We start from the raw sequence: 21446 nt of genomic DNA, 5'->3' as shown, positions 1-21446 counted from the left end.
TTTATTTTGTATTCAGTTATATTAACATACCCCACAAATAACTTTTTTTAACATACGGAACAATAATTGATTCCACAAGCAAACATCATCATTATCATTATTGATGCATCTCTAATAAGTATTATGTCACTATCATGTAACAACTACATAGCGTTATAAATCTATATAAAAATATGAGAACACAATCACAAATCGCAGAAGTTTCATAAAATGATTTATAAAGTTGCACCAAAATCATAAGAATTAAGATACAACTCTTGCTTTACACCTAAAGACGCGAATTGTAAATATGTAATCACCTTTAATTTTATTACCCAAAAACTTCTGAATCCTGCAAAATCCTGTCATCACCTATAAAGTTATCTGAATATTTGCATCTAACACCTCGCTATATTCATATATATGAGCTACACATCTATCTATATATAGCCTACCCAAAATTTGGATTCCATCTTCACCTAAAAAGTGAAGTGATTCTACCGATCGTCGGCATCAGCTATTCCGGCAAACGAAAACGGTTTGAACTTAAAACCATCTCCGGAATAGAATTTGTTTTGGAATTCCACCCAATGAAGCCTCAATGCATGAAGAAAGGCACTTAGGGTTTCCATCATCAGTAGTATGAATCCAGTCGCAAATGCAAAAACCACTATCCCCACCATTCTTATAATCACATTATCATACCTACAAAAATTACTCAGATTTTGAGAAATTTACATTTTTGGTCCCTGAGTGTAGCCATTTTTTGCAATTTTAGTCCAGCTATACTCAGGGACCAAAAATGTAATTTACTCAAAAAAAAGAAATATAGTCGGAAAAGATTACCCCCAAGCAAGGCGGAGAATTTTCTCATAGAATACAGTGGACAATTCTGAGTGGGCCAAACTGTAACAACGAGAAAGAACGAGGGTAAGATTGTAAATTTTGTAATCAACAAGAATGAATATAATGTTTTGTACCTTAAAGCCCATAACCGAAGATATGAAGCTGTGTTGGAAACTGAACCAAGTACAAATTCAATGGAGTGTATCATTTGATATACAAAAACCTCACTGAAATTAAACTCTTCAACATGATGTCTTCTTGCTGAATCCGGTTCATGATCTTCCATATCTATCTCGGAAGCTTCTAGAATGTTGTATGAACGCCCGTGAAATCTCTAAAATGTACAAAATTTAAAAATGTAAAAACAAAGAGAAAAAAATAAACATATAGTAGAAAATAGAAATCGAGTACCTTAAAATGAAGTTTTTGTAAAATGAAAGGTTTGGGGAAGAGCATCCATGGAACTGCAACAATGGCAGACACCAATAACATGATCTGAAGCAGCTTTTGTCCCCAAAACAACTCATTGTCACCAAGATCATCAAAGGGACTTAAAAACATGTAAATCATGACATGATAAAGGTCTGCTTTTGATCCAGTGCACCACTTTATGATAATGAGAAGAGAAAGGTACCCAAAGAGGCTGTTTAAGAAGATCATCTGTGGTATAAACTGATACCTGATGTCTAATGAATTGTTGAAGAAAACTGAATTGAAATAGCTTAATAAGATTCCAAGGTTCATTTGTGTAACACCGAATAAAATAGACATTTTCATTTTCAGAGAGTTTAAAAAAGGTAACTCTGAACGACTTCCACGCCAGCTAGGATCCACACCAAATGGATACGTGTCACCATATTTTATTAAACCAGTTGTATATGCATCACTGTTGTTTAACATACAGATATCATAAATAAGATATTGAGCTTATATTATGAACACGTTGAAAGGAAAAAGAAAGAGAAAAGATGAATTTGAACTTTAAATTAAATACCTGCATGAGGTGTCACGACATTTATATGCAGATGCCCCAAATATGTGAAAAGGAATAGAGAAAAACTCATTGTATATTAAACCACAGTAAATTGAAAATATGGACATTAAAAGGAGCACATAACGCCCACCAAATAACATCTCCATGAAACTCCCAAGTTTCTGCCACATACAAAAATTTGGATTATAAAAAATACCAAGTAAATGACATAAAAAAAAAAATTAGCAGATTGAAGAGATACCTGAGAAGTAAGTTTTTTTTCATGAGTTATGAGAAATAAAGCTCCAAAAAGTAAGCAAATTCCATGACCCCAATCACCAAACATGACAGCAAAAAGAAATGGGAAAGTAATTACAGTAAAAACTGTTGGATTTGCTTCCTGATATTTAGCAACCCTGTAAAAAGTAAGAAGAATCTGTTACTAATATAATGAAATCAAAAAGTATTTTTAAGATGTGAGAATGAGATTTAGGTTTTTACCCATATGCATCAATAATCTCTTGATATGCGTATGTAAATCGGTTAGTTCTGATATATGTTGGAGGTGATTCCACAGCTTCCATTACATGAAATATTATTCCAACTTGTGAGTTGCTATCATATGTTGCACGTTGCAATGCCTCCTGAATCTTTATATAAATAAATAAATAACTTCCATCAAAACCTTTAAAATAATAATAATAATAATAATAATAACGTTTTCCTGAAAAATAAAGAAAAGTACCTGGGACTTAGCAAATATTGGACACCATCCTTCTCCAACTAGACACTTTTTTGTTACATCAAAATCCAACATATTCAATGTGTCGAAAACAGCTTTCTCTCTTTTAACCTACCAAGATTATAAAATCCTTCAAAATATTAAAGAAAATTCAAGTCTTGTATATGACATTTTTTAAGTTTTATTGTTAACAATACAAGAAATGAAGAAAATGCACACCTTACCATGGTCATCCATGTCAACAAGTGTAATCCAATTGAATGTAAAGCAGCATTACGATGACGAATCCCAGCATCTAAAGTGGTTTCTAAATCCAATAATCGTGACAAAATCTGCAAAAACAAATAAAAAGTAATAATATATGATTTATGTTGCATGGTTTTGGGACATATGGAGTGTGAATTAAAGAATAAACAATAAACAGAACACCTCTTCAGTTATTTGTCTCTGTTTTGTTAGGTCCTCTGGAACAGGATAGCAGTTTGCATCAAATGCTTCACAGATTTTCAGAATTTTTGTTCTTGAATGCTCCCCTGAGAAGTACACTACAAATATAGTCTTCTCCACCTTCAAAAGAATCATTCAAAAGTCAGTGTGTGTGTGTGTGTGTGTGTGTGTGAGAGAGAGAGAGAGAGAGAGAGAGAGAGAGAGAGAGAGAGAGAGAAAGAGCAAACCATTTCAGTTGATACAGGATCCAGGATTGGTTCATCTGCATCTGCTTGATTGAAAAACATATTTCCTCTTGTAGCACGAAACAGTGTTCTCTCAAATAATAACATTTTGGATTTTACGATAATGCCACTGATAAATCTAAGACCTGATGGATTTGATGATCCTGATTGCATTTCTTGATCAAGTAAGGAGACTGAATCTTGATAGTCATGGGAGAACACGTTCTCATCTAATTCTCTCTCTTCCATAACTTCATGACTCTTACTTGAAACTAGAAAGCCTCCTGCCTGAAGAAAAAATAATAAGTTAACAAATTTGATTACTTAAAGAAATTAAAGGTTTTGTTTTGGTTATATATACCTTCTGTAGCACCATCTTGAACTCTAGAAGCTCATTATATGTTTGTTGTAGTTGGTCACTGTTGGCATTCATCTCAAGAAGTTCATGTTCATAATTAGCTAGTTGTATCTCTAATCTTTCAAGATCAATATCTGGTTGTATTGTGGGAAGAGATGAAGATGATAAACCAGCCTTGTGTATCTGATCTTTGAAGAAACGAAGCTTTCTTGACATCTCAGCACATCTTTTTACCTGATAATTGTAGCACAACATGGTAATTAAGGATTTAAGGTTACTTTCTACAATGCATTCAACAATCAACAAGTGATATCAACTACTGACAAAATATAAGCTTTACCTGATTTACAAATATTCTCTGAAAGGGGCTTTTATCAGCATTCAACTGCCAAGGATAATCAGAATCAAGAGATTAGCTAGTAATCTGCCTGATGTAACAAAGATCCATAACTTAAATCAATTTACAAACTAAAATATGAAAACTAATAGATAAGAGCAACTTGTTATTTGGAATTGCCTTGTAATGCCCCAAGAACTTAAACAGAAACACATGCAGACTCCACATCTGAGTTCTTAACATTTGATTGTGGCACAGTTGGTGCCCTCATTCCTCTTCGTCGCTATTTGTGAAATTTATATCATTTGTCTTAATGACTCCATCTCTTTATAAGTGTATAATCTCAAACATTTTATTAGTCTATGCTTGAGGTACTTACAAAGAAAATTAGGTTACCAAACCACCATAACCTAAAACACAGCATGCATTTTGCTATTGGATACAAAAATTTAAGTAATTCATGTAGCACAACACGAAGATCCTAACCAATCACTGCTAGAATAGACAATAAGTAAAATCAAGTCCGTATAGTAAAATGTGGTATTGAGGAGTAATACATATGCATATATAATTATAAAGAGAGATTCGGATTCAGGAGCATACGTCACGGAACTGTAGAAGGCCGAGTTCGCCGAGATAAGAGATGGCGCGGTGAGCAGACTCAACGGGGATGATTAACTGAACCGATGTCATCTTCTCCGACCGCATCATATCCATTTGCGGCAAATTCTTTAACAACTCCATAATTATTGTTCCTACTGCTGCTACTCTTACGCTACCTACGGATTGAATGAATGCTAAATTTTTGATCTTGAGGGTTATGTTTGAGATCTGGCCACCGTCAATTCATTTTCTATGTTCTATATGAAACCCGCGTTACGATTCAATGTAATTCGTCTGTTTTCTTCTTCTGGGGTAAACCCCTCATCGTCGTCGATGATCAGGTGCATTTTAGGGATATGTTTTGTTATTCGTTTTTTACAGCTAATTATTAAATAAAAATCTAAATATAGTTGAAAAGATAGTGATAAAAAATAATAAAATTAGTTAAAAGATATAAAATAATATAAAAGAAAATTTTTTAAAAATATGTTTATAAATTAAGGGATATATTTGAAAATTAAAAAAATAAAAAAAAAATAATAATAATAATAATCTAAGTAGTTTTTTAAAAAACAAATTTATAAACTATTTTTTGCCTTGTCAAAATGAAAATTTAAAAAACTCAGAAAATAAACTAACTTATCTAACTGAGTCTAACTGAGTGACGAACTAATCAAGCCTTAGTAACATAATTAGAATTAGAAATCTTTGATTTTGGTTTATAGTTTTTAAAATGTCTTTTATTTGGTCCTGACACTTCATTTAATAGTTTTTTCATGTAATTATCAAATAGTGAACAATTAGAACCATGCTTCTTTTTTACTTGATATGTTTAATAAAATGGAGATATGACTTATTCCATACAGACATGTAGCAGCATTTTTTTAATTTAATTCATATAACATGTCTTAATAGGTTAAGTGTAAGAAATGAGCATTTGTCTATTAAGACGCCTTTTTTTTCTTTTTCACCTGCAAGGTTGGATTTACGTTAGCCCAAGAAGAGTAGCATACTTAATGCCATATGGCCCATATCCCATTTGATTTGGGCTTTATCCTACTTATTTTGTTGGTTCTTATCGTATTTTACTTCTATAAATAACTAAAAACCACCACTTTCACTCTCTTAGAAACTCAAACTTAATTAATTAAAGTAAGACAAAATTACATAAATGGGTCTATATGATTTATCGATTGATGATGATTAATTCAGTCTTTACTAATATTTTTTACAAATATGATCATTGTGATTTCTAAAACTTGTATGAATGGTTCCTTTTGTCAATGTTGTTATTGTTTATTAAGGTTCTAAAAAGCTCGATATGGCTCCGTCATGACGCGTCACGACTCCAAAGCTTGCATCTACCGCCAAGAATGGGCGAAGGTTATATAGGGCCAGGAGGGGTTCTGCCCCCCCCCCCCCCCAATGCTTTCCAATAGTCCAATGAAACAAAAGAAGGGATCCTAAATTTGCTGCTGACGTGTTGTGTTGCTGCAACATGTTGTACGAATTCCCATTGTTGTCGTTGCGTCCCTACTACCTGCCCCTATTACTTAATCAGGTTTTTTTTTGTCTTCACAATGCAAAAATCATAGTCTCTCATCTCAATTATGTTTAACTGTCATGCGTCCCTTTTCCGAATCAATGATTGATTTCAAATATCTTTAACTGTTTAATTATTTTTTTCTAAATCAAAATCAACAATGTTTGATTGTTTTAAATTATGTTATATCATGTAGTTGTTAGTTAATTGATTAGATTTTTGATTGTTAGGATTTAGGATTAATTTCATATATGCTTAACTGTTTGATTATTTTTTTCTAAATCAAAATCAACAATGTTTATTGTTTTCAATTATGTTATATCATGTAATTGTTAGTTAATTGATTAGTTTTTTGATTGTTAGGATTTAGGAGCATTGTTAGTTAAATGATTTCTCATAAATAAAATTTGTAGGATTTAGGAATATTGTTGGTTAATTGAATTCAGAATTTTGCAATATGAGATTATGATTTCAATTTTGATTTTTATAGATACAATCATACAAAGCTTACAATTTTATGGGGAAGATGAAAACCATTGATTCTTTTTTCAAAAGAAAGAATGATGATGAAGAAACTCATAATGAAAATCAACAAAGTAAACGTCACAAAGCTTAAACAAGTGAGCCGCAACCGCAAGAACATGAAAATCAACAAGAGAATGATATTTTTAAAGCTACACAACCAAATCCTAATGAAGTGGATCTTAAAAATCTAGAAAGAGATCCCGCTAAACGAAAACAATATGCCATATGTTTCTCCCACTGACGCTGATGCAGATAACGAACTCGCTTCAGAACTGCCACCTGTTACCACTCATCAAAATATCTTCCAAACGAGTTCGGATGAAGAGCTTTCCGAAGAAGTCATGTTGGATGATGAAGAAAAAACTATTCCACCCACAAATTTCATGGATTTAGTCCGTTTTCAATCAAAGGCATCAGTATCCGAGTCTACCTATGACTTCAGATCCTCCTCCTCCTTCATTTCGGTTGGCGACTCAAACTCCAACATTCAAGCTCACGAAGATGATGTTGCAACACAACCTAGTCCATCAAATAATTCCTCATCTCATCAAGCAAAATTTCCTCACTCCAATTCCGACACGGGATCTTCCGCTGGCAACTACATCGATCCCTTTGCTCTACCTGAGATGCAAACCAATATGTCGGATACCATGCAGAAGGTTTCATCAATTGAAACCTATGTAACCGAGCTCAATAGTCAAGTGAATCAAAAGATTTCCGGACTTGATTCCAAGCTTGATATCATTCTCCAGTCGATATCACAGTTGTCCGGACCATCTGTTACGGAAAGAGAAGCCCAACTGGACAAATTAATTTCTCTCCGACTCAAGCACTCCATGGAGGAAGTTGAAGCCATGTATGATGCCTCCGTTGAACACTACCTCGACACAATCACCACCATGTTAAAAGTTCATGATGACTTGGTGTCTGTTACAAACGAACTCATCAAGCAAACACATGTTCGTCACGAAAAGCAAATTCAGAGGTTAGAGAAGGAGATAAAGAAGAAGGATGAAATGAACCTAATTATTCAACAAGTCCTCATCAAACTACTTCAATCCACATGGAACATCGTTGATGTTAGCCGCTAAAGCAAAATCATTACTCACTGCCCAAGCCTTTCGAGCCACACCTTCAATGCTTCCACCGATTCCAGCTCCGAAAATTGCTCCAGTTGACCGGGGCTCTCCTCTCCGAATCCCTAATAAAATTCAGGAAGAACCCCTTCCAAACCCTACTCCGGAATTTATCATTGATAAAAACATGAAGCTGATAATCGATACGTTGAGGAAATACAACAAATGCAAAGGGCTTCTATCAGACAAACAAGCTGCTCACTCCGGACCTCCTATAAAGCAAAAATATGGATGGTCTTAGGAGGAAATCAACAGAGCACTAGAGGACAGCATCCAGATCCAAGCTCTCAAGGACAACCCTGATCCGATGCGTGGTATTTCCCCTCTTTTTCGTGAAGGCATCCTACATGATCATGAGATTATCCCACTCATGTATTACGAAATTCCCACAAATGATTTCGAACAACTGGATCTTCCTCTCTCTCCCCACAACAAATTCTACACCAAGTTTGCTCATCTTCACCCATCAGATGACTGGTAGGTGATCCTCCGGACTGAGCGAGAAAGACTTACAACATTCTACTCCAAGAACGCACAACCTCTCAAGGAAGTGTGGACGAGGAAGAGAATTACTAAAGTTGATGGGTTCGGAAGAAATTTTTTGGTTAAATTCGATCTGAGTTACCCACTATTCAAATCCCATGTCCTTCGGAACAGGCCTACTCCCCAAACCATTTCTGATGCGGATTTCCCTTCAATGAATCCAAACGACATTCTCACCCTGGCTGCTTACTTCAGAGTGAATAAAAAAGATGACATAAGTATGGGTGCATATTACACAACTATGAACTTTCTCAAAGACTATGTCACGGAATTTTGTCGACACGACTATGAGTTGGCGCACCTATATGGAACTAAAAACTTTGTAGCAAAAAACAGCGATGTTCTTCCGGAAGTTGAACTTCTTGTAGATGGCCCAATTGAAGAACCGGTTATAGGGTTTATCTACACTACCAGGAAAACAAACAAGAAGGACTTTTTCCGAGTTCTTGACAAACACCTGGTTCCCACCAAAGCCCTGAGGAAGTTCATTTCACGTGCCTCCAAATTAGAAGCTCCAGAACAAGTCAAAGTCAAGTTTGTTAGTCATCTCTCCTGGTATATTGAAATTAGAGAATGGTTGTTCAAAGCCCACACCTTCATCAAGGAAGATGTTGTTTAAACTGCATGGATTGTTAAGTTCACTTAGGGGGAGATTGTTGGAACATGAAAGTGAACCTTAGCAATCCTAAGCTCAAAATTCCGGAGTGGAGATCTTCCGAAACTGATGATGGTTCGGAGGAAGAAATGAAGAATGGTCCATAATATGTCCGGTCCATAAGAGGAGAAGAAGAAAATATTAAGTGAAGACATTCAGGAATGACTCTCATGTCCGGAATGGGTGCCGATGTGGAATCAACCTGTTTTGTCTTTATGTATTTATGAACTTTGCCTTTGTATTGATGTAACGTTTCATAGGACATAGCCTTTTGTAATGTTAGACAATCAGAATGTCAGAAGAATTTCTATTGTCCAGTCCTATGTAAGTACCTCGGTTAATTCGCTGTAACATTCACTCCTATTTATAGGAGCTTTTAATGCAAAGTCAATCACGGATCATTCACCCTACTTTTGGCTTTTACTAAGTTGTTTTAAAACCTCTCTCAAAACATTCTTCTTGTTCTTCATTTATTAGCTTTAATTTGATCATTTATTCTCATTCTTCATTTAACGACTTGATCATTTGCCGAACTCATTATCTAAGACTTGACTGGTCTTTCCAGACTTGACTTGAACATTTATTAGCAAGCAGACATTGATCTTAATCATTCAATCAAAGTTTGAATTCTCAGACCTTGTCCCTGCGCATTAGATCGTACTTTTTCTCTCAAACAGACATGACCACTGAGGCCCGAACAATCATCCGAGCCATCCTCAACCTGGACAATCATACCCGATAAACCAATAATGGCAGGATACACCGCAACGAATCATGGTGCCAAACCGTGCCACCTTCCTTAACCAGTTCCTTAGAATCACCCACTTTTTCCTCTAGTCGAGTATGAATCTTGTGCTTCTAGTAGTATGGGCCCAATACTACCTTCCACACCTATCCATACCTTCATCAATAATCTTCTCGGGTCCTCTAAGTAACCACTCTTGTCTGCATCCATCCTATCCATTATTATACACCCGTTCTCAAATAAATACCCATTGCTAAACAGCATAGGCCAGCCCACTACAGCACATCCTAGGCTCTCCTAGGTTCCCGACCTTACCCTGCCATTAACTGCTAAAGAACTCCCAATAATGTCAGTTAACTACTTCATGAATACAATCACATGCATCAAAGCTTAGATAATCTTCCGAGTTAAAGACTCGTCTCTACAGTGGTTAGACTCAAACAAGAGCTACACGGTAGGGTCAACTTTGTCACTCTGAGATTATTTAGCCCATGCCACATGTGACTTAACATGTTCACTTAATAGTTCACTCACATCATCATGAGTCCCACAAAGCTCAAAGCACGCAGCAGTTGTGTAGTAACACTCCAAGTCACAGCCAAACATAAGACATCTCAATCTTACTTCCTACCAAGAAAGATTTCAAATCTCGCATAACATCCAATTTTTCTTACTCTACAAGGCATCACATATCAGGCGAATCCATCCACCAAACATTTTCGCAACTGAGAGACGTGAAATGCGCTATGGATCTAACTAAACAACTCAGGAAGATCTCGATGATAAGCATCCCGACCTACCCAGGCCAAAACCCTGAAAAGGATTGATGTACCCGAGACAACCACCACACTACTCCCCACCATCAGATGCATAAGGAACTCCCCCTAACATCCTATAACTAGCTTACAAACATAATTAAATATCGCCAACACTAGATAATTATTCGAATGAAAGGTCTCACACTACAACAATTGGATTCAAACAAGAGTTGTGCAACAAAGTTAAAACCTAACCTTCTAAAATTATATAGTCTCAACAATATGTAACTCAATATACTCACTTAATAGTTAGCTAAGGTTAATGGAAACTCCAAAAAGCACAAAGCAAACAACATTCAAGCATCGAGTAATCAGAACAAGCATAACCTAAACATACCATCCTATCACTAACTGATCAGTACTAGCATGCAAGTCTACAAGCTCATACAATATGCATATAAATGCATCTCTCCTGACATTCTATCATGCAAATCCTAAGTAAATCCTTAACCCTGACTAGCATGTGATTCATAGATTCATAAATCAAATCATAGCATAAAACATGCATGGGTATTTTGGAAAAGCTTACTTGAGCTTGGTCGATTGCATGCACTACACTCTTCTTCTTTTATTAAAAAACCTTTTTTAAACATTTCTATTTGAAAAAACTACCAAACCCTCAGTTTGCGTTCAGACAGACCCGATAATCTATTTTTTTAAAATAGTTTGAAATTTGCAACGTTACGAACATCTATTTTCGAAAATTGTTCCAGAATAAGATTTTATTTTAGAAAATTGTTTTTTTTGTTATAAATACTAATCCAAAACTAACTTAACCACTTGAGTTGTGGTGACTTGGTAAGATTTTATTTTACCAAGTCATGACTAGTTCATCATGACTTGGTATAAATACTAATCCAACATGATGAACATGACTAGTTCATCATGTTCCAGAATAAGATTTTATTTTAGAAAATTGTTTTTTTTGTTATAAATACTAATCCAAAACTAACTTAACCACTTGAGTTGTGGTGACTTGGTAAGACATGTGGAAGATATGGTGGATAACATATTGACCCAAGTTCAAATCCTGACACCACTCAGTCCTTGTGGTCATGGATGTTCGCTTGAAGTGACTCTAGGGCATGAGGCAGAGCTTCATGTTTTGCAGCGGGGATTAGTTGGTGTGCGAAAGCGCGCTGGCCCGTAAACCCTTGTTAAGGAAGTTCCCTTTTTAAAAATAAATAAATAAATAAATAACTTTCATTTAAATACTAAAAACTAGCATGTATACAGATGAGCAAAGAAACCGACCCGAACCGGACCCGACCTGAGAACCGAAGTCGGCCGAATTAAGAACCGAACCGAACCGTTGGTTCTACCGGTTCCTGGTTCCTACCGGTTATTATCGTGTCTTCAATGTTGAAACCGGTCGTTGATAAATAGCAACAAACGATTCCGGTTTTTGTCAATTTTAAAAATCCACAAAAATATCGTCTCGATCCTGACTCGACCGGTTCCGCTTCCGGTACCGGTTTCATCCGGTTTCCCGGTCCATATGCTCATTCCCAAGCATGTAGCATAAACTCGTCCGAATTCAAAGATCTTGGTCGGTAAAGTGTAAACTCATTCGAATCCAAAAAATAAATTCCAGGATGTGATGTATACCATACATTTGATTTTGCAAATAAATATAGAGCTGACATGAACACACACGATATCTTCTTTTTTTGAACAACTATAATTATAATCGTATTCTTCGAACATCTGGCTCATATTCGAACACACAGACACAGATTCAACATCCCTTGCAGACTAAAGCCGCTTCACAGTTATTTCATATACCGTGGTTTAATTAAACGGGCAAAGTCTTGATATATATTTTTTTTATAATCATTAAAAAAATCATTTTATGAATATCCTTACATTCAATGTAACAATTATTAAACTAAACGAAATGAACCCATGACAATTGACATGCCACCTTCGCTCTGTCGACAAAGCAGATATTTCATAGAGTAAATTACATGAATGGTCCCTATGGTTTGAGTAATTTGCGCGTTTGGTTCCTAACTTATTTTTTTAACTCGGAAGGTCCCTACTGATTGTTTTTATTATGTGTCTGGTCCCTATTGTTTGTTTTTGTTACGCGCTTGGTCCCTGTCATACCTAAAAAGACTATTATTTAAATAGGAAAAAATAATGCAGTACGTAAGGTAAGATGAGAAGGGTGAGATTAGGGGTGTGTTTATTTAAATAAATTAAAAAATAAAGGGAAAAATAGATTTTTTAAGTAAAACAGGGACCAAACGCGTAACAAAAACAAACAGTAGGGACCTTCCGAGTTAAAAAAATAAGTTAGGGACCAAACGTGCAAATTACCCTAAACCATAGGGACCATTCGTGTAATTTACTCTATTTCATATTTGCAGTTTTAATTTACACGAATTACCCTTTCTCTTTCCTTTTCTCACTTTCCTCCCAAACCTATTTTCGTCATTTCGTCACACAGAGTCACACCTACACATGCTTCATACTTTCATCTTTGTACTCTTCCCTCCCTGCCTCCGTTCATTCAACTCACGCTTATATAAAAAAAAACCCAAATCACACACACCACACACAAAGCTTGAAAATAACTATACTTTTAGAGAGAAAAACAAAAATATAACTGTAGATTCTAGAGAGAGAGAGAGAGAGAGAGAGAGAGAGAGAGGGAGGGAGAGAGTGAAATCATGAGGTCGAGCAACCATCTGATTGGTATGTTAAACTTCCTGACGTTCCTTCTATCAATTCCAATTCTCGGTGGCGGAATATGGCTGAGCACGCGAGCCAACAACACCGATTGCATGAGCTTCCTTCAGTGGCCATTAATAGTCATCGGAGTCGCAATCATGGTGGTCTCACTCGCTGGATTCGCCGGCGCGTGTTACCGGAATACTTTTGTAATGTACCTTTACCTCTGGGCGATGTTCGTCATCATCGCTCTGCTTATCGGGTTTGTGATATTCGCCTATGTGGTAACCGACAAAGGATCGGGCCGACCCGTATTAAACCGGGAATACGAGGACTATTACCTACCGGACTATTCGGGTTGGCTTAAGGATCGGGTTGCAAGTGATAGCTATTGGCGGAAAATCAGTTCCTGTATCCGTGATTCGAATGCGTGTGCAAAAACGGGTCGGGTTGTTGGTGGGTTTCCGGAGTCTGCTGATATGTATTACCAGCGAAAGCTCAATCCAATCGAGGTAACACTCATTTTCTTTTAGTGTTATAGTAAATTATTTTTTATAAATATTTAAGAAAATAAAAATGATAGATATTTATCAGATGGATATACAGTACTATATTACTATTTAAAGTAATACTATTAGCCATGGTCCAGTTATACATTATCTGTCATTATTGTTTGACATACGTAAAATTTATTTTAATGTTTATTTTTTCAAAAGTTACGTGATGTTTTGGTTTTTCTAAACTTTTTTTTTTTTTAATATTGATAAAGAGAATGTAACATTAATTAAATATGTGTAGCAAGAATATTTTTAATTTTATCATATACGGGAAACAAGTATGAAAGACAAAAGTGAGTATGAACAATTTAATTAAATAAATTGCTAAATTTATTGAATTAATGTTAGGTGTGAAACGATCGTGTCGTTGTCGTGTACATTAATGATTGGTGCCAGTTTTTTTAATTTTCCATACTTGTCATGTAATTTCGTGGAATAGGACACCTATAACACGTAGCAAACTTATGTATACAATAATTGAAAAAAAAATAATAATAAGTAATAGAATATGGAAATAATTCTAATTACTGACTATAATAAATATAACTATTTAATTTAAAAGCATTGAACACTTTTTAAATGTAATATACATTCATGTAATAGTTCTGTATTCGTCTGTACTTTTGTTTCTTAATAAAAACCAACTTCACTTTAAATTTGTTTTTTTTTTCTTTTTATGAAATAAATCCATTTAAAATTCTTCTGAAAAATTATGTCAGATTTACCGAATATTTGTAGGGTCATAGAGGTTTAGAAATGCAATACACGTGTTGAAGAGAGACAGTAGAGTGACACAAATGGCCTAACAAAGTCGTTTCAGGTGTCACTATATCAACAAAGCCCGGCTGCCCAATGGATAACCCATAGAAATCGGTCCATTCGGTTCGGGTCACAAAGACATCGAAGCAAAATCACAAAGCTTTAGAACCAAATAAGATTTTTTCATTTTGTTACAAACCAATGAGTGTCACGAAACGTCCTCTAACTTCTGACATTAGTACGGATGGGACCCCAAAAGTTTGGTAACGTTTATGAAATCAGAATCCCATCCACTATTAAATCCAAAATAGTTTAAGGACTGTTATTGTAATTCATGCAAACTTATCTCATCCACGCATACGAGTTGAGTCGGTTGACTTCCCATCCACCTCTTATCATTTTCCATGCACATTTCACGCACAATCCAAAATGTATCCAACTTCTTTAATTTTAAAAGTCGATAATATAATCATTACATAATACGTCAATTATCTTCGAAAAAATTCTATTTTTTATTAAAACCATTAAATTTATTTTGGGGATTTATAATTTATTGGTTGCTTGGTCAAAAGATCCCAAATCTCAACTGCCTCCTCTTACTTACCTTTGCATTTTCCCTTCTGACCTTAATTCTCCCCTTTCCAAGCCACGCCCTAGTGTCCCACTTGCTTTTTCTCTTCTATAATACTTTTACTCCGCCATATCATCAAAAAATTAATTCTAAAGTAACGAATTTTTGGACTTTTCTAATAATAACGATGATGTTTGAAAATTTTCCTTCGATCTAGTTGGTAAATGGGCCCCTTGTGTATCAATAATTAATAAGAAAAAATAAATTTCATTCTATTTTCCTTTATACCCACATTCTAACCATTTAAAATAGCAATTCAACAATTTTTCTCCATACACAACAATTATATTTTAAAATGTCATTTTATACAACTCTATAAAACATTAATTATTGTATAATGAAAAATACTATTGTGTACGAATAGTTTCTCATTTAAAATTATGACAAGTGTCCTAATATTATTGGGAAAATAAAACTTGACACTTGTCATCATTTTAAATTGGTAGAATATAAGTAGCAAGGAAGAGTAGGAGAATATTTGATTTCTCAATTAATAATTATTAATGAAACCTTTTGTTTAATTATTGCAGTCGGGATGTTGTAAGCCACCAACAGAATGTGGGTACGTGTATGTGAACGAGACAACATGGAACCCGGTTAACTCAGCGTTAGCAACAAACAATCGTGACTGCATGAGGTGGAGTAACGACCAAGAACAGTTATGCTACGGGTGTAACTCGTGTAAGGCGGGGGTGTTAGCGAGTCTTAGGAAAAGTTGGAGGAAGGTTTCGATTATTAACATTGTTGTTTTGATTCTCCTAGTGATTGCATATGTTGTTGCTTGTGCGGCTTTTAGGAACAACAAGAGGATGGATAATGATGAGCCCTATGGAGAAACCCGAATGGAGAAGTCGCGACCTAGTTGGATACAATTTTAGTTGCTCTCGAATTGAAAGAGAAATTTAAAAAGTTCTCTTTTGTTCGATTTTGGATTTTGGTTTTTAGGGTTTTTGAAGGTGTGTGTATGTTTTAGCCTTTTAGGTGTGGTGATTTTGCTTTCGTAAATGAAGCGTACAAACTCGAACGTACATATCATATATATGTTATTTGCATTTTAATTTATTTGTGATATTTCATGTATGTTTTGAAATTTAGGTTCACTTAAAGGTCATGTTGTGTTGTGTCACGTAAAATTATGAACATGTAATAGTTGTATTTGTATGTGTTTAGTTATAATATTAAGGTAAGGGTGAATAAAGGTTTATTCCGTCTTAGGGCTGAAAATGAGTCGAGGCGAGCTATTGTCTTAAAAACTTGAGCAGTTCAAACCTTTTCATAAGAAACCATGACTAGTTAAACAAGTTTTTTCATAAGAAACCATGACTAGTTAAACAAGTTTGGTTCGAGCGAACTCAAATAACATGATGAAAGTCTCTTTAGAAAAATAGGTGATGTTTTTAACAGTTTTGTAATAAAACCTTACATAAATAAAATTTATAACAAATTTGACATGTTCATCCCTCATTTAGAAATTTTGAATTCGTTATTAGATATAAACTATTTTTTTATCTAAGCCTTTCATATATATATATATATATGTACACCTATCAATAGAATGAATCTTGATCCAAACCATTTAATCAAATTCCGTTCTATCACCCAAAAGATTTTTAATAATTAAACACATACTCTTATTTACTTCATCAACAAATATCCACTTCATCAACCCGGCCCATTTAAATTATTAAGAAATCGATTGTAGTGATAAACACACATTGTAAAATCGATTCCAAGAAAAAACATAAAAACTCCAAAAATTTATAATTATTTTTAACTACCATCCTATTGTGAAAACCTCTAAAAATAGTTTGCTATGCTTTAGTTAAAAACTCAAAACACACCTAAGGTCTTAGAAATCTATAAGAATTCAATGGAGCAGCAATCTTTTTTTTTTTTTTTAAATCCATTGTAGAATTGAGGACTTGAGGTGCCATTTATCGTGGTGTGACATGGGTTGAAGTGCAATTTTTGAATGCCTACATAAGATTGTCGATTGCAGTCACAAAGTTGAGGTGTGATTAATGATTTTTCGAACTTCAAATTGTTGATTGATGATTTATAAATGTAAGTTTAGGTCTGGAAGTTTGTAAGTATGTAAAACTGGAATGATAATGATTGCTCGAGTTCTCACCTCCTTGGTAGTCACTCCTCCCTTTGACGGTTTGGCCTTTGGGCTTTGTATTTGGAATTAAAAATAAATGATTTGGGAAATTAAAGACTATAATTATAATATTTATACGGCATGGTTTATAAACAAAACATATTGATAATGATCTATACCCAACTTTTTTTATTAAAAAAAGTTAACGGGTACAATATGTTACCACCGTATCAAAATTAAGATCCAAACTCTTATGGTCAAAACCCATTCTATAAATATCTATGTATATATGGGTGAATGGGTGTGTACTTGCGGAACATTGGACTTGATTTATGGTATATGATATATATAATGTGGCAACTCGGTTAACCTTAAATCGTTATTCTTTGTAGGGCATAAATGAAGGTTAATTGCTAAAATGATTAAAATATAAGGTATCATATTACAAAAAGATCATACTATGAGCATTATTATAAAAAAATATTTTGTAATATGGATATTGCAAAATCTTTTAAAAATAAATAAATAAATAAGTTCTTGAAATTGATTTCCTCTTTGCAAAATGATACTATATTTATGAAAAATAGCATAAATTTTATTAAACGACATCATCTTTTTATCAAAATGACATCATACTTTTTTGCAAAATAAGATTTTTCTATAAAATTTTATTACTTCAACTAATTCCATAAAGTCAATTAGTAATTCGTTCTTCAAGATAGTATATGTTTACGTATAACTAGACTTGAGACTTGAGATATGTTCGGAAAGGTGGTGGCAAAATCGGCATACACCACCTCCAAAAGGTGGTATGCCGAGTACAAAGTAGTCAAGCGGCATTGTGTTGCCGAGGCGAAAGAAATAAGAGAGGAAAGAGAGTGTGATGGTTTAGGCTATTTAAAAAAAAAAAAAAAAAATCAAAATTTACCAATTTGACTCGTCCTCTGAAAACGACACATGTCACATATATCTTGTAGCAAAGGTAACGTGACAGTGAAATAGTTGCCGAAAACTTATGTGGCAGCTGACATGTATTAACACTGTTGCGTACAACCTTATAACTACAAAGCAAAAAACTTTTATTCTATTTATGTGTTAGAAAACAATCCAATGATCCATATTCCAATACTTTTAACATTATTTTTTTTGTAAGAAAATATACCATATAGTTGTGATGATTGATCAATTTATTAAAATAAATTTGAAATTATATTTATAAATTTATTTTATGCAAAAAGAAAAGATAGTATAAACTATAATAAAGTTAACACTCAACATTTTTTTTGATTTGATTTACATAATAAGATGATAACTTAAAAGGTTAATTTATTTTTTGATTTGTATAAATTTGGTTATTGAATTTTTTTGTTCACATTTACCCTTCAACTTGGTTAACTTTATACATTTAGTACTTATAATCAATTACTTCGGGTAAACCATAAAAAATGACTTAAAAATGTGATATATTTCTCATTTTACATTTAGTCTTTAATATATATATATATATATATATATATATATATATATATATATTACTTTTTAACGAAAGTAATGTAAATGAAAGTTGTAGTAGATTCAAATACGAACACGTTGATATAAATATCGTTAAAATCCGTTATCGTTTGGAGAAGTTTTGATATTTGAAACACAAGATCTGAGTCAAACTACAAAAACTAAGCAACCAAGCAGTCGAGGCAGCCGTAACCATAAACATAAACATCTCTGGATACCTTATTAATGATTGTCTCGCATAAGAGATTGTGAGAAAAACCTAAAAAAATCGATCATAAGTACTGAACATATATAAAAATAACAAATACTTATTTGCAACAGAAAAATATTAATTACTAAATGTGCAAAAAAAAATATTAAGAACTAAATGTGTATAAAATTAGAAATATATTACCCTTTTAAGTTATTTTTCGGACTTATTCGAAGTAGCCAGTCATAAAAATTAAATGAATTAAATGTGTACAGTTAAACAAATTAAAATGACTTAATAACTAAATATATACAAATCTAATAACTAAATATATACAAATCAAAAATATATTAGCCTTTTAATCATTATCTCTTTACAAAATAGTGAAATACAACCCTTTTTTTATATAGATTTTACCTTCATTATTTTTTGTTTTGTAAGGAATTTTTTTAACCGTGCGTCCAAACACCTCTAAAACTCAAACGAACCCTAAAATGGCACACTTCGCAATTTGACAGTTGCTATAGCTCCGAGGTACTATCTCTTCGATTTCCGAGAGAGAAAAAACAGAGAAAGATGAGCGGTGCAGGGAAGAAGGTGGTGGATGTGGCATTCAAGGCATCTAAATCTATCGATTGGGATGGCATGGCGAAGATGATCGTCACCGATGAGGCTCGTAAGGAGTTCTCGTCACTCCGCCGTGCCTTTGAGGAAGTCAACTCAACTCTTCAGACCAAGTTTAGCCAGGTCATTGCATCAATCTCTCTAATCATTTTTTATATTTATCGATTGACGATATGTGTTTTTCTATATTGAATCTATCGATGTCAAATGTTAAACGATACGGATCTGCATTTTTGTTGATAGCTAGGGTTTCTGTAATCGGAAGCATTCAGATTAGGTTTGATGCTGATATCGTTCTTTTGAATCGGTTATACGTATATCATGTCCTGTGATCTGTACTTTGGTTTTACATCGAGAAGTTTCGTTTATCTGTGCAGATATGATAAATTGATCGTAATTTTGGAACTCGCAGTTCTTTGCTGAATTGGATTGTCAAAAGCATTTAAATTTGTAGATGCAATTGAAATGAGAATCTTCATATGATATGGTTTTGAGAATTTAGGTATTTGTTCAGATAACAAGGTGAAGAAAACACACAAAACTATGGAAGTTCACTTGCTATTTGATATAATTTTCTAGGTTTAAAATTACCTGACTCTTCTGTCCTTGTTTCTGCTATTCTACTATTGTCATCTAATCCAGAAACTTGAAATTCTACTGTTGGCATCTCAATTATATGAAATATCTTTATAATCAGCATTCATAAGATATCAATTAATGAATTTTCTTTTTGGATAATGCAGGAGCCAGAACCTATTGATTGGGAATACTACAGGAAAGGACTTGGATCCCGCATTGTTGATTCTTACAAAGAATATTATGAAAGTAAGTCTTTCTTTACCAACAAACAAACATGCATACACTTTTATACAAACCATGTTTTTGCAAACAGTTACATTCATGATCCTCTTTACAGGTGTTGAAATCCCAAAGTTTGTTGACAAAACTACCCCAGAGTACAAACCCAAGTTTGATGCACTGGTAAGAAACTATATACTATTAAATTTTAGTTCTTAAATTCTGATCTGATAATATATATATTTGTAAAATTGAAATGACAGTTGGTGGAACTGAAAGAAGCAGAGCAGAAATCTCTCAAGGAATCTGAAAGACTTGAGAAAGAAATTGCTGATGTGCAAGACCTCAAGGTAAGAAACAATGATGATGTGGCAAAAAATTTAAAGTTAAAATCCATTTTAAGTGGTTATTTCTTTGTTGATAATTGAATTTAATTGTTTGATTATGACAGAAAAAGCTTAGCACCATGACTGCTGATGAGTACTTTGAGAAGCACCCAGAGTTGAAGAAGAAGTTTGATGATGAAATCAGAAATGATTACTGGGGCTATTGATTTTGATTTTCTTCAAGTGAAGGAAGGAAGGAAGATGTATTTGTTTTTGTTATAGAAATAAAGCAAGAGGAATGAAGATGCTTGGGTTTTTATTTGTTTGGAAGTTTGAGGGAAAAAAAAAACCATGGAGTTGTACTCCATGATTGTGACGAAATCGATCCCAATATGATGAAATACATAAATCTGAATTTGATGGGATATGTTGTCATGTTGAATACAATCGTTATTTTTGTTTTGCCCTTCATCGTATTTATTATTTAATGGTTGGGATACATGGAACCCAAAGCTGCGAAAGTTGCAATTTTTTTGGCCCAAGCAAAAAGTTGAAACAGGGATTCACTCTTGTCATTTACCATCACTAAGATTTTTTTTTTTTTTTGGAATGCAAAGATAAATTTATCAGTTAGTCCCATTATGATGGTTTATTTGAACATTCATTACATAATCACCAAATTTACAAATACCTATATAATAATGAGGGAAAAAAACATCCCATGTAGAAACTAGTAAGAGCTTGAATATTCAAGCATGTGACATTTTTGTGTGATTTATTTGAACTTGGAACTTGGTT

General features: G+C 33.8%; 3 protein-coding genes across 3 annotated transcripts; 2 read left to right on the top strand and 1 right to left on the bottom strand.

Moving 5' to 3' along the window:
- Positions 1–174: 174 nt before the first annotated feature.
- Positions 175–4868, bottom strand: LOC145033586 (V-type proton ATPase subunit a1-like). The gene is made up of 14 exons (XM_078982177.1): positions 4510–4868; positions 3910–3954; positions 3573–3803; positions 3215–3499; positions 2970–3107; positions 2765–2872; positions 2544–2651; positions 2300–2448; positions 2061–2214; positions 1820–1980; positions 1237–1711; positions 960–1159; positions 826–885; positions 175–684 (listed from the first exon to the last, which is right to left on the bottom strand). The coding sequence occupies exons 1-14, from the start codon at positions 4648–4650 to the stop codon at positions 477–479; spliced, it is 2463 nt and encodes an 820-aa protein (XP_078838303.1). The 5' UTR covers positions 4651–4868; the 3' UTR covers positions 175–476.
- Positions 4869–12975: 8107 nt separating this feature from the next.
- Positions 12976–16177, top strand: LOC145033575 (tetraspanin-3-like). The gene is made up of 2 exons (XM_078982165.1): positions 12976–13662; positions 15628–16177. The coding sequence occupies exons 1-2, from the start codon at positions 13150–13152 to the stop codon at positions 15973–15975; spliced, it is 861 nt and encodes a 286-aa protein (XP_078838291.1). The 5' UTR covers positions 12976–13149; the 3' UTR covers positions 15976–16177.
- Positions 16178–19381: 3204 nt separating this feature from the next.
- Positions 19382–21119, top strand: LOC145033564 (ATP synthase subunit d, mitochondrial-like). The gene is made up of 5 exons (XM_078982157.1): positions 19382–19647; positions 20268–20349; positions 20441–20505; positions 20586–20672; positions 20774–21119. Exons 1-5 carry the CDS (start codon positions 19477–19479, stop codon positions 20873–20875), a joined length of 507 nt encoding a protein of 168 aa, XP_078838283.1. The 5' UTR covers positions 19382–19476; the 3' UTR covers positions 20876–21119.
- The last annotated feature ends 327 nt before the right edge of the window (positions 21120–21446 follow it).

Source organism: Lactuca saligna, chromosome 1, assembly GCF_052625555.1.
Source record: "Lactuca saligna cultivar CGN05327 chromosome 1, ASM5262555v1, whole genome shotgun sequence".
NCBI lineage: Eukaryota > Viridiplantae > Streptophyta > Magnoliopsida > Asterales > Asteraceae > Lactuca > Lactuca saligna.
This window is presented reverse-complemented; position numbering and strand designations above follow the sequence as displayed.

Coding starts and splice junctions, on each gene's coding strand:
- LOC145033575 (XM_078982165.1), top strand. CDS start 13,150: ATGAGGTCGAGCAACCATCTGATTGGTATGTTAAACTTCCTGACGTTC. Junction 13,663..15,627: donor GAAAGCTCAATCCAATCGAG/GTAACACTCATT, acceptor TAATTATTGCAG/TCGGGATGTTGTAAGCCACC.
- LOC145033564 (XM_078982157.1), top strand. CDS start 19,477: ATGAGCGGTGCAGGGAAGAAGGTGGTGGATGTGGCATTCAAGGCATCT. Junction 19,648..20,267: donor TTCAGACCAAGTTTAGCCAG/GTCATTGCATCA, acceptor TGGATAATGCAG/GAGCCAGAACCTATTGATTG. Junction 20,673..20,773: donor CTGATGTGCAAGACCTCAAG/GTAAGAAACAAT, acceptor TGATTATGACAG/AAAAAGCTTAGCACCATGAC.
- LOC145033586 (XM_078982177.1), bottom strand. CDS start 4,650: ATGGAGTTGTTAAAGAATTTGCCGCAAATGGATATGATGCGGTCGGAG. Junction 3,955..4,509: donor GCCTTCTACAGTTCCGTGAC/GTATGCTCCTGA, acceptor TATCCTTGGCAG/TTGAATGCTGATAAAAGCCC. Junction 3,108..3,214: donor ATCCTGTATCAACTGAAATG/GTTTGCTCTTTC, acceptor ATTCTTTTGAAG/GTGGAGAAGACTATATTTGT.